Below are 15,995 nucleotides of genomic sequence, written 5' to 3'. Positions count from 1 at the left end.
GGAATTGAGAACATCACCGGAGGCCTGGAGCATGCAGGTAAGTGTAAGTAAGGGAGAGGGGGGTCGCGGGGGGTCCGCAATCGCGGGGGGCAGGGCTTAGCACCGGGGGCGTGGCTTAGCACCGGAGGGGGTAGCAGCGGCGACCGGTAGGTGCATGCGCGGGCACTTAATCACAGTATTTTTTGCGAAAATACCGTGATAAGGCTCCGAAGGGGATTCGCAGGGACAGAGCTTTATCACAAGCTCTGTTCCTGCAAGGTATTTGTAGTAAATCCCTGTGATATTGCCTGACTTCGCAATGCGATTTCAGTCGGTAATATCACACTACAATCTGCATTACAAATGCGGATTGTAGTAAATAGAGCCCTTTGTGAGATAGACAAGTGAAAGAAGGGGCAAAAACAGAGAGTGAGAAGAGATAGAAGGAAGAGGGGGAGAGACAGGGAAATGGAGAGAGATTGGTGGGAAGGGAAACAGAAGACAGATGGAGAGACAGAGACAGGATAAACAAGGGGCAGATAGAGAGATTAGCGGAAGAGAGATGGGGAGGTGGAGAAATACAGAGGATAAAAAAAGAATGCAAACACTGGGCACAATAGCTAGTGACCCCACGAATGACAAGTCCCAAATATTAGAAAATAATAGGCGTTCTTGGCAGATGGCACTAGTGTCCACACAGTAGCTTCACTAGAATAGTTAACTAATTAGGAAGGGGTGAAGGCTGCACATAATGGAGGCAAATTTAATCTTACATAGAAATTGTTAAGTTTCTAATAACGTCCAATTCCTTATTCCATCTTAACAATAAACTGCATAAGTATGCACACCTAAATCAACATACTTATAAAAAATATAATTTGAAATAAAGACAGTCCTAATAACTGCATTAGTAATATGCAATATTTTTATAAAGCAAATGACAAGATTCCTGGGGTGCGGGTAATCTGTATTTGTGCTTTATCAAAAGAAATAAAAATATTTTCTATTTCAAGATCTTTTTGTGCAACTATTTCTTTACTTAACTTTAAGTATTTCATCAAGCTAAGTACGGCTACAGTGACACAGAAATGTTGTTGCACCACAAGTTTAATGTTACTACAGTGACAACTAGTGGTGTGAATTAGTAACTGACCATACTGCAGTACAAATGTCTGCCTGTTCTCCAACCTCAACAATCTGCTCTTTCTTCATCAATTTGAATTTGGATAATCTGGCCTTTAACTCTAAAGTTCTGTGGGTATGCAATAAGTACCTTCTGATTTGATTATTTTACTACTCTATAAACATAGGGGTAGCTTAATTAGCTTCTGGCAAAAAAATTGAACCATAGAGTGTGTGTGTTCATGTCATAAGAAAACATAGGGGGTGGAATGCATGACGCATCGCAGACGGGATGCGATGCATCCAGACGGTCTTCGCATGCATGCCGGTGTTGGTAACGCTGGTATGCATGATGAACATCATAAAGGACAGCTCTCTCTGTAAGAGCGGACCTTTGCGATGGAGGAACTTCCGGGTCTATGACCCCGAAGCCCCTCTGGCGTCCTTCTGCGCATCCAATTGGACCTCTTTCTCAGCACTCTGCTGATAGAAGCCCATAGGCTTCTATAGGGTTACGCCATCAGGAAGATGGCATTACCCACCGCAAGCAAGCCCCGGAGTGCATTGCATTCCAAGGCTTGGTGCATATGACAAATGTGGTAAAACGCGCATTTTGGGGGGTTGACCGCATTTCTCACTTTCCTGCATTTTGCCCAGGTACTGATTCAGAGATGTACGCAAACCCGTTGGATTTTGATGTGCACATGCGCAGTCGTAACATAATTGAGATGCTGCGGCTGTTTGGGGGTGAGGAAGGGATAACAATGGAGGACCATTTCCCTAAATGGAGGCATGTCGCCTTCGTTTTGTGGGAGGGCCGAGGCTGACATCTGCGTTTTCTCTAAGAGATTTCAACCTACAGTAAAGCATGTAACCATATACTCTAAGGCTAGTGGTGCTGTGGTAGAGGTGATCTATGACTACTAGAACTACATCATCTAGTTTATGCAGAACACAGCATTGTTTCTTGCCTGTCACTGTTAGGGCATTGTGTACTTGGGATGAGTGATCTTTATGAATTCTCCATGTCTAATTAGTTACAGTATGTGTCTAATTAACTATAGCTATTTACAAGTGAACTGGGTGCTGTTGGCTACATCTTAGAATGGTAACAGAGTGAGCAACATGCAAAGTAATATTTAAAGTATACAATAAGTATGGGACAGGCTTCACTCTATGGGGCATATTTATCAATTTTTTTATGGTATGCCTTTGATATTAAAAATTCTTTATTGCCACAGTTTGCGGCAAGAAGTCATGTTTAATAACTGGAATGCATTATTGCTGAGTCGTCGGCATCACTTTACTTCATACTGAGTGCCGGGACTGCTAGTACTGCGCATGCGCCAACGGTGAGGGACCCTACGAATCTTTCTCACAAATAAATTTGCAGTGAGTAGCCCATAGGGTATAGTGGCCAATAGCTACCGGTGCCAAGTTCCGGAATGCTTAAGCTTGGTAAATTCGGCATTGAAGCACCTTTACCTCCCCCCCCCCCCACAACATTGTGTCTGGTCATGTGAATGAAAATGGGGTACCACATCAGATATCTGCTTTGGTCCCCCGTAGATACATTCAGTGTACTTAATATTTGCGTGTGCCCTCCGAAAATGGGTATTTTCAGGGGATATCCAACAAATATAATATGATAAATATGCAACTAAATAGATTGTAAGCTTGTGAGGGGTTGGGTATGGGATCCCGGCGGTCTGGATGCCGGCGGTCAGAATACTGACAGCGGAATGACGACAGTCAGAATCCCGACATAATTTTGTAGGTATCCTAACCCTAACCAATAACCCTCCCCCTAACCCACCTTTCCCACAGCCTAGCCCTAACCCTCCTCCACAGCCTAACCCTAACCCTCCCCCCCAGAGCCTAATCCTTCCCCCAGTGCCTAACCCTGACCCCTAAACATAACCAATAACCATCCCCCTAACCCTAACCCACCTTTCCCACAGCCTAACCCTAACCCTCCCCCACAGCCTAACCCTAACCCTCCCCCCGCAGCCTAACCCTTCCCCCAGTGCCTAACCCTAAACCTAACCCTTACCATCGGGAGGTCAGTGGTCAGGATTCCGGCACTGGGATTCTGACTGCCGGTATCCCGACCACTGGGGTGCCGACTACATCCTCTTGCGAGCAGGGCCCTCCTACCTCTTTGTCTATTAAAACCCAGTCTCGTTTTATTCCCAATTGCAAAATGCTACAGACATGTTATTATTATTATTATTATTATTATTATTATTATTATTATTATTATAACAATAATAATCATAATAATAATAGTAATTATAATAATAATAATAAATTCAGTACAGTAGTATGTTGATGGCACTGAAAGGGTTATGGCTAGGGAGTAAGGAGTAATGTATACAGTGGTGTATTACACTATGTTGAACAACATCTGCACTGAGACACAGTGGAGTGGAGTATGCAGTGTGTGTGAGAAGTCATTCTGAAATCCTTTCATTATGAAAGGTGATATTTCCCAGTAGACAGAGTATAGAAAAAATTTATTCAGACAAAATACACTTTGTAGTAAATATTTTTCTTAGTGTACAGTTGTTGCTTAAATGTGTTTTTTAGAAGCTGTTGTTTTGAAATAGACTGCCAAAAAAAAATAACGACACTGTTGACAGACAACTCAGTAACACAAGTGAATGTAGTTAGATACAGTATAGAGGCTACAGTATGTGACTTCATTCATTTGTGTTATTGAGCTACGGTCAGGGCCATACTAAGGACTACATGGACCTGGGGCTGAAAATGTACAAGGGCCTATACTGAGAAAGGGAGCAGCTGTAACCAGTGCTGTGTAGTTGTGTCCCGAGCCGTGTGGGTGTACACCCCATACACTATCAGCGTCATTGTCTCCCTAAATAACTCGTACATAAAACTAGAAAAAAATGCATCATTTTGTGTGAGAACTAGAAAAACAATTTTAATACTTATGATTTATTGCTGACTCTGTGACCAGCTAGGCAACTGGTCATCATCATGCTGATGATGGGCCTATTTTTATGTGGAGGCCTGGAGCTCCATCCGCCCCATTGTTAATCTGGCCCTGGCTACGGCATAGGTTTTTATTCAAGTTTATTATTTAAGTTTAATAGGTTATAAATAAGAGAAGAGTTAGTGTGTTCCTCTGTAATGAGGACTTTATATGAGCTGGGGTCTTGTGAATATAAGTCATTCATAGTGCACACCTAATTACATGGGTTACAAAAACTAAGCAAGCCACCTGTATGGCAGAAATTTGGTATATTAAATGGTTTTGTTTTACCACTTTACAGTGAGATGCACCCATTTTCCACAGTGGTAAGCAACATTATACTTTTAGAATATAAGCTCTTACGAGCAGGGCCCTCTACCCTCTTGTGCTTCTCCCTACTATAGTTTCATCTACTTCTTACTCACCACTAGGGCACCTAACACTTGGTTGCTTTATGCTCTGTTGCTTATCTGGGTGTTATGGTCGCTAATGTAGCAATATATATTATCCATGACCTGGTCCTGTATTGTATTGTTCTGTAAGTCGCTTGTCTACAATTTGTTATGTACTTTGTAAGGCGCTGCGGAACATTTGTGGTGCCATATAAATAAATGATAATAATAATAATAATAATAATAATAATAATAATAATAATAATAATAATAATAATAATAATAGTTCTCATTTCATATGCAATTTTGACACATCAAATTGATGTGTCAGTATTTTGTTTCTTTTGCCTCAGCTCTGTGACTCATGGAATCCCCCCATGTATGAATGTTAGAGCAGTTCCGCTCCACATGGAATGCAGCACTAGGCCGCCCATTTCCAGTACAAGTGATGGCGGTTTCCAGCAGTTTCTAAATTACACCAAACCCACCACTTAGTAAATTTAACCCCATTCTTGTTCTTAACGTCCACATTTGTAAAATTCCATATGTATGCATATACCCTGAGGAAGATATCTTTTACACTGGAAAGTATATTACGTTGAAGTTATTGTTATTATTATTATTATTATTATTATTATTATTATTATTATTATTATTATTGTTATTATTATTATGTATAGTTTATTTATCAAAAAAATTCATATTTCAAAATAAAATAAAATATAATTTGATTTAGTATACAATATAATAATAATTCAATTGAATTATGAAACATGAATCATGTGGAATTGTGTAGCTGGGGAGAACATTCTGATGGACACACATAACACATCTTCAAACTATTGTGTGCGTGAACTTATAAAGCTTGTTAAAACAGGAGCGTTTTTATTTCCCCAAGTTTAAATGATTGTACTGTGAAGTAATTTCCTCTTAATGCAAACTGTTGGTGATATGAATTATTAATTATGACAAAAATCAAGAAAGAAGACTGCATTCTGATACATTACAATTAAATTCTTTTTTTTTTAGTTGACTAAATTAAGCAAAACACCATGCATCAATGAGGTGTAGAGTAATAATTAGTCCACTATAAATGCATTTTGGTCTGCAAACAAACTATATGGATGTTAAAGAAAGTAATAATATACTATCAAAATGCATATGTTGCTTTTTCAACATATTGAAACAAATCAGATTTGTGTACAGTATGTATATATATATATATATATATATATATATATATACATACTGTACACATATTTGATATATATATATATATATATATATATATACTGATCTAGATGGAAAAAGACATAAGATTGGATAAGGATACAAGATTGCACAATAATAGTGCTCATATCACTTCTGTAGAGAATACTGATGACAGTGTCTTATTTCAAGTAATAAAACAAACATTCCAAGTTCTATAGTGACTACGCTGTAAATAAATAAATATATATATATAATTATACATGTACATACGCACACACATATATATATGTACATACACACACACACACATATATATATATATATATATATATACACATATGTACACACACATACATATATATATATATATATATATATATATATATATATATATATACACACACACACACATGTACACACACGTGTAAATATATATATATATATATATATACCCATGTACACACACACACACATATTTTTATATATAGTGATCATAAAATAACTGGAATAACTGAAATAATGCATATTTAATTCTGGAATACTGTTCACACACAATGATGGCTGAGTATATATATTTGGCGTATATATAGTAAAAATGACCGTAGCATCAATAACAACTGTGAAGGACTGTGAGACTGCATACGGACCGTGGTAAAGGCAATGACCACTTTCTGCAGCTTTTCAGTGGCATATTCCTTAGCTTGTACCTGGAATGTGAAGCTCTCAATAAGAAAGAGTAATAAATATGACGGGTAAATTATGATTTATAATGTCAGCACACAACAATACATATAAGAGCAAAATAACTTATCTGTTCGCTGATTAAGCCAGCCATAAGCATACCTCGTAGTGTACAGTCTGATGCATCATATACACTTAGATATGTAGCCCGAGTCTATTGTGTGTGTACACAAGGTGGGCAGTAGTGGATATTATTTCTAGCTAATGATAATCAGAATGATTATTGGTCAGTAACCTCAGGCACATGGCAATAAACGAAGTCCGTTAAAAAAAAAAAAAAGAAACAGGGATAACATCATGTCTGTGTTTATTCATTTCCTGGTGGGGCAGAAGTTGGCCGTTGGTTTGGGGCTGTAGTCATTTCCAGTGCTGCTCCGCTTTGAGCGTACAGAGGGGGTTGTCCTGTCAGACACACCCTTATGTGGGCACATGGGGGTCTCCTGAGTACTAAGAGGGGACTAGATGGGGATTGCATAGCTCATTTGCCAGTCACCCTCAGTCTCTCCTCCCCTCCATGTGACAGCTCTGGTGTAAATACTACATGCCACTTTCTTTCCTCATTACACAGATCAGTAAGGAGAACACCGCTGGGACTCTCCTATCTACTGCATGGCATGTAGGGGAATAGCAGATGATTGGAGTCCTAGAACAGTTCCCTCCAGTGACTTGTGGAGTAAAGTCTGAGTATACCTCCATTGGCTGCAGCATGGAGAATCTGCCACAAAGGAGAATATAATAGCGTCAGACATTTCTCCTGGACTTTTCAGAGTAATGTCATAGTTTAAGAGCAGCAAAACTCCCAGTACCACCCCCTCATCTTTTTAAGCTGACATTGCGTCTTCAGGAAGGAGCAGACAGATGTGTGCTAACTTCTGTTTTTTCTGTGTACTTTCTCCCATTTCATAGTTTCTGGACTGTTATATAAAGAAAATTATTGTTCTGTATATCCCGCCAGCAGCCATAGATCTGGCTTGTGCCTGTTATCCCTGCTCACCAGGGACCAGTGCAGAGGAACAGGCTGCTCCACCACAACTCAGTGCTGGCTGCGACGTGACGCCTGCAGGCAGCGCTACTTGGATATGTGCTATAGCAGTTACACTTTTCAGCAATCTTTGTTGTTTTTGGTGCTATAGGACTAGGAGGGTGCATCAACTTTAGAAGACAAGGCTGGGTTCAGTGTTTCCTCACATCCCCCCCCCCCTGTAGCTCTGAAATCAGACACTCACTTCCTCAGCTCTCATCTCACAGTCACACACTTCACTTTTTTTTTTTTTAAGAAAAGATGATAGATAAGCAGCTGTAGGAGGAAAGTCAGTGCAGTCTTGTGAGGAGCTGCTGGTCAGGGCCTGGGCATTAGATCTGTGGTACATCCCCAGTGGCTGGCACTTCCTAACCCCTGTTGTTGTAATGCGTATTCCCGTAGACCCCAGCACCAGCCGGCGCTTTACCCCTCCATCCACATCCTTCTCCTGTGGTAAAATGGGAGACAGCAACGGGGCCATCAGCTCCTCTGGTCCCGGGAGGACAAGGACTGAGATACGGACGGTGGTGGATGTCCTGGCAGATCACGCAGGAGAACTGGTCCGGACCGACAGCCCCAACTTCTTGTGCTCGGTGCTGCCGTCACATTGGAGGTGCAACAAGACCCTGCCGGTGGCATTCAAGGTAAATGTACATGTGCCGGCAAGAGGGGCAGAATTACGCATATAATTGTGTAAAGAGTAATATGCCTCCAAATACTTACATTCTATGATAACTGTATAATTATACATTGGCAAGTATATAGGTCAGGATATACTTTAGAACACAAAGTGCTGAGAATTCAAGTACTGTGTATCCTTAGTAAATAAGGAAAATTACAAATAGTGTAACACCATTCTAGATAAAATATACCATGTGGGTTCATGGCAATGTCTTCTGCACATCACCTTGTTACCATCACCGCAGGATGGAATCCTGTCTGTCATGTTAACGAATCATGTTTTATAGTCACCAAGTCAAAAATGAGAATTAGAACTGCAAATTGCATGATGAAAAAAGCAATATTTGTTTTCGCACTGTTATAATGTGCAGTATGTATTGCTTAACCAAATGTACTGAACCAAGCATGGTTATAACAGTATGGTTTGGTGTAATCGGTACACCACTTCAGAGACTGGTAACTTAACCTCAGTGTCACTCCTTCTTCCCTTTTGAAGATTATCAAGTGTAATAATCAGAAAAAGAGCTTAGTTTAACCATACATTTTGCAAAAACCTTTTACCTCTGTAATGTAAGTGCTGTTATAATACTTCCAATATTACCTACATTTCTGTTATTCCACATTCATTTTGGAATATTTAAAAAATCCAACTTATAGTGGAATCAGAAACAATTTCATTATTATTATTATTATTATTATTATTATTATTATTATTATTATTATTATTTCATTGTAATATCCAGGTTCTTAATTGTTGTAGGTTTATATTCAACATTTTAAATGCAATTAAAATTTGTTTGTAGAACTTATAAAACATAGAATTTGGGCAGCTGGCATATAGTTGTACAAAAGCTTGCCATTATATTTATTCACTACTTAAAAATATTTTTAAAAACAATCCAAATTATTGGAAAAAAAAGTCTGCATTTACTAGCAGCATAATCAGATTTTATAATTGCAATTTAACTCAAATACAGAGTATACTATGCAAAGTTTTATGTGATGTCTTGTATCTGCATATGGGAAATCAGTGGGCTGATATTTAGTATCTTCAATCTAAAACATGATAGCTTTGTGGTCAGAGGGTACTAGAACAGAAATAACACATCTTGAGATGCTCTGTAGGGAAAAAGAAACACAAAGCAAACAGTGCGAGCTAGCATAGATTCGGATAAAAGAGCTAGTTTAGGGTCAGGTATTTGCAAAGTGCTTGGGAATATTTTTTATAGACCTCTTTCCAACTTCAAATAAATTCGAACTGTAAAGTTAGTCTCCACCAGCAACTATTTAATTGAGTTTTCATTTTCAGTGACTACTAAGGTATACAATTAGTTAGTAATTAAAGGATATTCGTGGTATTAAAATAGCTATTATGTGTGACTTGATTAAATACAAAATATATGTTTTGTAAACAATCTATTGCTATTCTTAATGCAAAATTGACACATATTTTAGTTAACCAGAGAAATAAATAATATTGCAAAAATCCTATCATTTAACATTTATAATGAGAGAGACAGAGATAAGAAGTAAAGACAAAATTAGCTTGGCTTAATATTTAGATTTTAGTTACCCTTTTCATATGCCATGTTTAATATGTTCTTATGTAAAGTTATTAACAATTGCAGATCATATCATTGCACAGACTGCATAATTAAATAATACGAGGTACTATTAGCAGGGAAAATGATAACGATTATTTGTACATTCCACATATATTTTGCAATAACTTGTTTAGCATTTATTTTGTCAATTTTTTTATAGACTCAAGAAATTGAAGCTATAGCAATACATTAAATCACAGTATAACAAATTCAAAATACATTGATGAACATTTATTATCATATTACTAGCTGTAGGAATCTTATTTACCAGTGACCAATTGCTAAAAAATATCAATATTCCATACTTTAGTGTAATATTAATTTAAAGTGTGCACCATATCTGATTATTGCTCTAGATTTATTTGAGTGTGTAAATGTTTTATATTAGTTGAATACACAGTTTACAGAGTAAATTAATAATGTGTGGTCAAATATGGGATATATAGGATATACAAAAAACAGATTGATGAATTGAGATAGAGTAAATGAAAATTAATTCAGGACAGTTGGAAAGGTGGATAAAAGTAGGGGGGGAAATCTATACAATTGCTACAACACATTGCATTTAGTACGAGATACCAAGAAAGAGAAGGCATAAGGAGAATAACTTGATTAGTTAAAAACAATTTATTTAAAAATGCGCATAAATATAGCTAATGAAATATTTAGAATAAAGACAAGCTGGCGAAAAACAGAAAACTAAATGAAACATAAACAAAATGAGGACATAGAAGAGACACATACTTTGTAAATAACAGTTTTAGAGTAAATTTTTTTTGTGAATTAAAATAATAAGTTTGCCTCAAACATTAAAATAGTAGATACATAAGTTTTCAAATTACAAAGTAATGCACAATGCAGTGTTCTTTGGACTACAACAGTAGCATCAATGCGAAAAGAAGAGCATGTGTTACTTACGGTAGACCACAATTTTAGTCTGTTTTTACTTCTTAACAGCTCATCCATATGCTGGAAAACAAGACTGTGTGTGTGTGTGTGTGTGTGTGTGTGTGTGTGTGTGTGTGTGTGTGTGTGTGTGTGTGTGTGTGTGTGTGTGTGTGTGTTATGTCTCTACGTTATCATAGACCCATGATGTACATGAAACTAATGTCATTAATGAAGGATCCGACAGAATGCCATATTATGATGCATTCTAGGAGATATTCTTTTCCAGTACACAATACACCATTGCTACGATTTAGTCACCTTTATTGACTCAAATACATTTATTGCATCTGCAAGAGATTTGTTTTATGTTCAAGTTTATCTGGTCTAAAAATGTTTACAACATATTACAAATACCTAAAATAAACATTAATGGTAGTCCATCTAAACGGCTAATGTCATTTCAGTTGCAATAACACCTTTAATTTAGTGTTGTCTTGAGATAAGAATCTGATGTCTTCATAATACAATCTTAGCTGTCTATACTCAAATACTTACTCATGGCTCACATTGTTCGTCTATCATCTGACCTAATAAATGTGTATTTGTACCACAGTATATGGGGTATGGTTTGCGGAATCTATATCTAATAGACTGCGTTATTCCACTTCTCTTTACATGGCTAAACATATTGTCCTATATACAGGTTGTGGCTTTGGGTGACGTCCCTGATGGGACAGTTGTAACAGTCATGGCTGGAAATGATGAGAACTATTCTGCCGAGTTGAGGAATGCTTCTGCTGTCATGAAAAATCAAGTAGCTCGATTCAATGATCTCCGCTTTGTTGGGAGAAGTGGCAGAGGTGAGTTATATTGTTTAACTCGAAGTCTGAATATATCTGTTGTCCTTTGTTTTGTGTCTTAAACAAATAAAGCATAATTATTATACACAGCATTAACTTGCTAGACTATTTGAATGCACAGTCTTCATTCAGGAACCCCATACTGAATGACATACCCTGATCATTTCAAAGTGATCTAGGTACACTAATTTGCCTAATGATGTGAATGAAAATGATATCTAAGGTGCAAATCTTTGCTTCTTCTGTTACTTACAGGTTCTAAATGTATTGATCTACATACAAATGGAAATGTATTAATGCCTTTTCTGCCTGTCTTCTTTATATTTTAGTAATAATTTGCATCTATTAACCTGAATAGTTTGCAGTACAACTCTTCATTCTTACTTATATATTGATAAATCGTGCCAAGAATCTTCTACTTAGCAATCAGGAATACCTACGTTTCATTTATGCTACCTTATATTGTGGATTGTTTATCGTAACTGTATGGCTACAATAATCTCGCATCAGTTAGAGCATTAGTCCCAACCTCACACACTCTGTTGATAAAACAAATTTTATTAGGAACTACTGTAAATAAACTTGTGATAACTATGCCACTTTTATTTGGTAACCATGATGGATGACTTGATTGTATTGTATTGCATATTCATCGGTTATGAAATGTTTAAGAAGTACAGGTTGTGTCTCCCATATCCAAAATGCTTGGGACCAGGGGTATTTTGGATAATGGAATATTCCGTATTTTGGAATATTTGCATATATAATGAAATATCTTGTTAACGGAGCCCAAATATACACACAGAATGCATTTATGTATTATATACACCTTATACACACAGCCTGCAGGTCATTTTATACAATATTTTCAATAATTTTGTGGCTCAAGCAAAGTTTGTGTACAGAAATGAAATTCATTTCTGTTTCATATACACCTTATACACACAGCCTGAAGGTTATTTTATACAATACTTTTAATAATTTGTGCCTTAGACAAAGTTTGTGTACATTAAACTACCAAAAATCAAAGGTTTCATTATCTCAGTCATGCCAAAATAATTCCGTATTTCGGAATATTCCGTATTTTGGAATATTTGGATATGGGAGACTCAACCTGTATACGCATACAGCGCATGACATTGATAAGGGTCCTTTTGTTTAGTTATTAGATTCTTTTCTATAGATCATATGTAATATTTCTATCCTAGACAGAACTGCTCACTCAGACTTTGAATTTGATGTGGAATCGTCTAAGTCTTCATTTTTCGATACTTTCTACATTTCTTGCAATTTTGCTTTCTTTTGCTATTACCTTTCATAATTCAACAGAACCCAAGAGTGTGTCCAATATTATAATTAGCATCCACATATCAGTTCAGTTTAGTGTCTTAGTCAGGGTAATTTATGAACTGCATTTTATTTAGCAAAAATACACCTACTGTATGCGCATATTTCGGAACAAGCATCCAGTCAGTTTTATAAGCAGATGCCTGTGCAGTATCTTACTAGTAATTCACGTTAGGACTGGAGCAAATAAAAAAAGGAGCAAAAGAAGGAACAATTTGTACCTTGGTAAGACCATGTTGCACCGCAAGTGGGGCAGATTTAAAATGTGCAGAGAGATGTGAACATGGGAAAGTGTGTGTCGTAGATTGATTCTAAGGGGTCAGTCCAATTAGCTGCGAACGTATCGCAGATGCGTGTCACCGAAAGTATATACCGAAAGTACATAGTGTACATTTCCAAGGAACACTTTCACCAAAATGTTAACTACATAACAGATAATAATTAAACACAGCTTTTATAGCTTTATTAGATACTGTGTTCAATTCAGTAAAACTATATGCTTCGCTTAGTTTTCTTGTGGTTTTTCATATGTGCCCACATATTCAGTCTTTAGCCTTTCCCAGGATAATATTACGCTTTTATATGCTACTAGAAATTGTCCTTAGCGCTGCCCGGGATTTTTGTTCTTTCTCTTTTTCTCTTCAGTGTTGCCCCTTTCTTTTTTTTCTCCTAACTCTCTTAATCCATCACAATCTTCTTCATCCAGGGTCTAAATCTTTCTCCTTCTGAAACTTTTCTCTCCCTTTTTTTGTATTCCCCACTTTTTTTCTTCTACTACTCTCTCTCTCTCCCTCTCCAACTCTCTCCCTCCTCTCTCTCCCTCCCTCTCTCTCTCTCTCCAACTCTCTCCCTCCTCTCTCTCCCTCCCTCCCTCTCTCTCTCTCTCTCTCTCTCTCTCTCTCCCTCCTCTCCCTCCCTCCCTCTCTCTCGCGCTCTCTCCCTCCCTCCCTCTCTCTCGCTCTCCATCTCTCTCTCTCTTCCTCCCTCTCTCTCTCTTGCCTCCTCTCTCTGTTTTCCCCCTTCCCTCTCTGCTAGTTTTGAACTCCCAGGCTGCGGACGCATGTTAATAAATTGCGTTGGCTGGCACCCCCATACACAATAGACTTAACATGCACAGCATCCTTGTGATACCTGTATGATGAAATATTATAAATCTGAGAAGGATTTATAATAAATAGATAAGTAAAAAATAATTAGCAATATAATCCATTTTTCCCCTCAGCTTTTACTTTTAGTAGAGCTGTCATGGGAATAATAGGGAACTAATGAGCGTGACAGAATTAACAGCAGTAAAATGACAAATCAAAGAGATAACTATCAATCTGGGAACAACTGACCAGTTATAAGAATTACACAGCGTAATGGCACTCTGCATTATTCTAGTAGAACACCTATTGCGAATTCATCTTGTCTACAGTGTACATCTGTGGGACCTTTAATATAATGATGAAGGGGAATATTTATTACACAAATTTTGTGGGAATTATGTAAAATTTTATTATCCTCTTGATGTATGATATCTATAGGGGTTGCTATATTGTGACATTTACCAAGCTTGGTCTCTTTAGCTAATGCCATCATAAGATGGCATTAACCATTGAAGACTAGAGGCTACATATTACAGATTTTACCTAGAGAGACAGTCTCCGGATTTTACCTGGTTTGATGACCGAGCAAGTTCAGTCGGCCGCCAGGGGACCAACAGCACAAAATAAAGTGATCGCTGATGCAATCACTTCACTTTACACATGTTTCTTAATACATCCCTGCAGTACATAATTTCTTATTGTTGCTAATAGCGGTAATAATAAATTGTAATTATCGAGTCTAAACCCCAATAATTAATAAATGGGCCCCATAGTGAGAGAGCATCTATGTGTGCATGCACACAGGTGTTCAGACTCTATTGCTTAGTTACGCGTACTTGCCAACTCTCCCTGATTGTCAGGGGAACTCCCAGAAATAGTAGCAATCTCCCTGACTCCTTGAAGAGCCTAGTCATCTCCCTGAAGGCACCTTACCCCTATTATGTAAATGTTATATACATGGGGAAAAAATTAAATCAGAAATATATACATTCCAATGGTATCATCGGTGATATTTCCCTGCATTGATTAGAAGGCACAATGATCCCTATGGCTACATACATTTTCATATAAGGTTTATCTTGGCCACTTATATGGAACTCCTGTAAAACACAATACAAGAGCAAGGCCTGAAAAGTTTCAGTGTGTTTTCATCAACAGATAGATCTTACTAACTGCTTTGGGGCTCATTTACATTTGGATGTAAGTCAGTTTTATGGCACACCTTCCAGATGTAGCAGTACACGTCCATTTTATCACCATGCTTATAGGTGTTGCTTCACAATCTACCTAAAAAGCTTTTTCAAAAGTAGGCACATCCAACTTCCACTGAAACAGAGCAAATTGCACTGAAGTGAAATTTGAAAAAGAGAGCATCAATTTGTATGATGATTTACACAGTAACTCAGAGCCAAGCAGGGTCAATGATAACGGAGCATCGCTGGAAACAAATACTGCAAGTTCCATATATACGCTATCTAGTAATAACCCTGTGCTGTTCTGATTGGCAATGTGGACCATGCAATAACAACAGGGATCTTTCTAAAGCTCTGCTTTAGTTGTCTGCTTTAGTTGCATTTCAAGCAGCAGGACAATGAGGGTTGTAAGTCTTATGTAATCATCAGTGGCAGGGGGTGTACTGATGGACATTGTATATTCATATATCAAAAATATTTAGGTTCCGATGTTGGTTCAATTACTAATCAGTGCAGCCAGTGTGATATGCTTGATCACTAATTGCCCTTTTTTTTACTGTTTCCACTATTAGATAGATCCCCTGTGGTGTTCTATTAACAAAGAGGGTCTGCAATTTGTCCCAATAACGATTGTTTTTTCCGCCATCGATATTCGCACCATATCAATTTGCAATAAAGATTCCTGCATCAATCCAAAAGATGGTCCATCCCTAAGAGGGTGCCGTCACTTTAGGACCCAGTGGTGAGGTCTCCCAAGCAAAGCCAGGTCATTCTCCTGAGACCTCCACTTTGCAGGGGTTAGGACGTGCAATGAGGTTCCAAAAGAGGCTTCAATGCACATGTGCCACCACCTGTGCATGCTCAGGGCCTTT

The 15,995-nt window shown here is 37.7% G+C and overlaps 1 protein-coding gene across 1 annotated transcript in view; it reads left to right on the top strand.

The window, feature by feature from the left end:
- Positions 1-7,835: 7,835 nt before the first annotated feature.
- The window catches only part of RUNX3 (RUNX family transcription factor 3), a 77,203-nt gene continuing 69,043 nt past the window's right edge, over positions 7,836-15,995 (top strand). The window contains exons 1-2 of the mRNA XM_088460580.1: positions 7,836-8,106; positions 11,339-11,495. Coding sequence (XP_088316706.1) covers positions 7,849-8,106; positions 11,339-11,495 — 415 coding nt within the window. The 5' untranslated portion in view covers positions 7,836-7,848. The remainder of the gene's footprint in view (positions 8,107-11,338; positions 11,496-15,995) is intronic.

The sequence above is a fragment of the Taudactylus pleione genome, unplaced genomic scaffold (genome assembly GCF_031769625.1).
Source record: "Taudactylus pleione unplaced genomic scaffold, aTauple2 ptg000007l, whole genome shotgun sequence".
In the NCBI taxonomy this organism is placed as follows: domain Eukaryota; kingdom Metazoa; phylum Chordata; class Amphibia; order Anura; family Myobatrachidae; genus Taudactylus; species Taudactylus pleione.
This window is presented reverse-complemented; position numbering and strand designations above follow the sequence as displayed.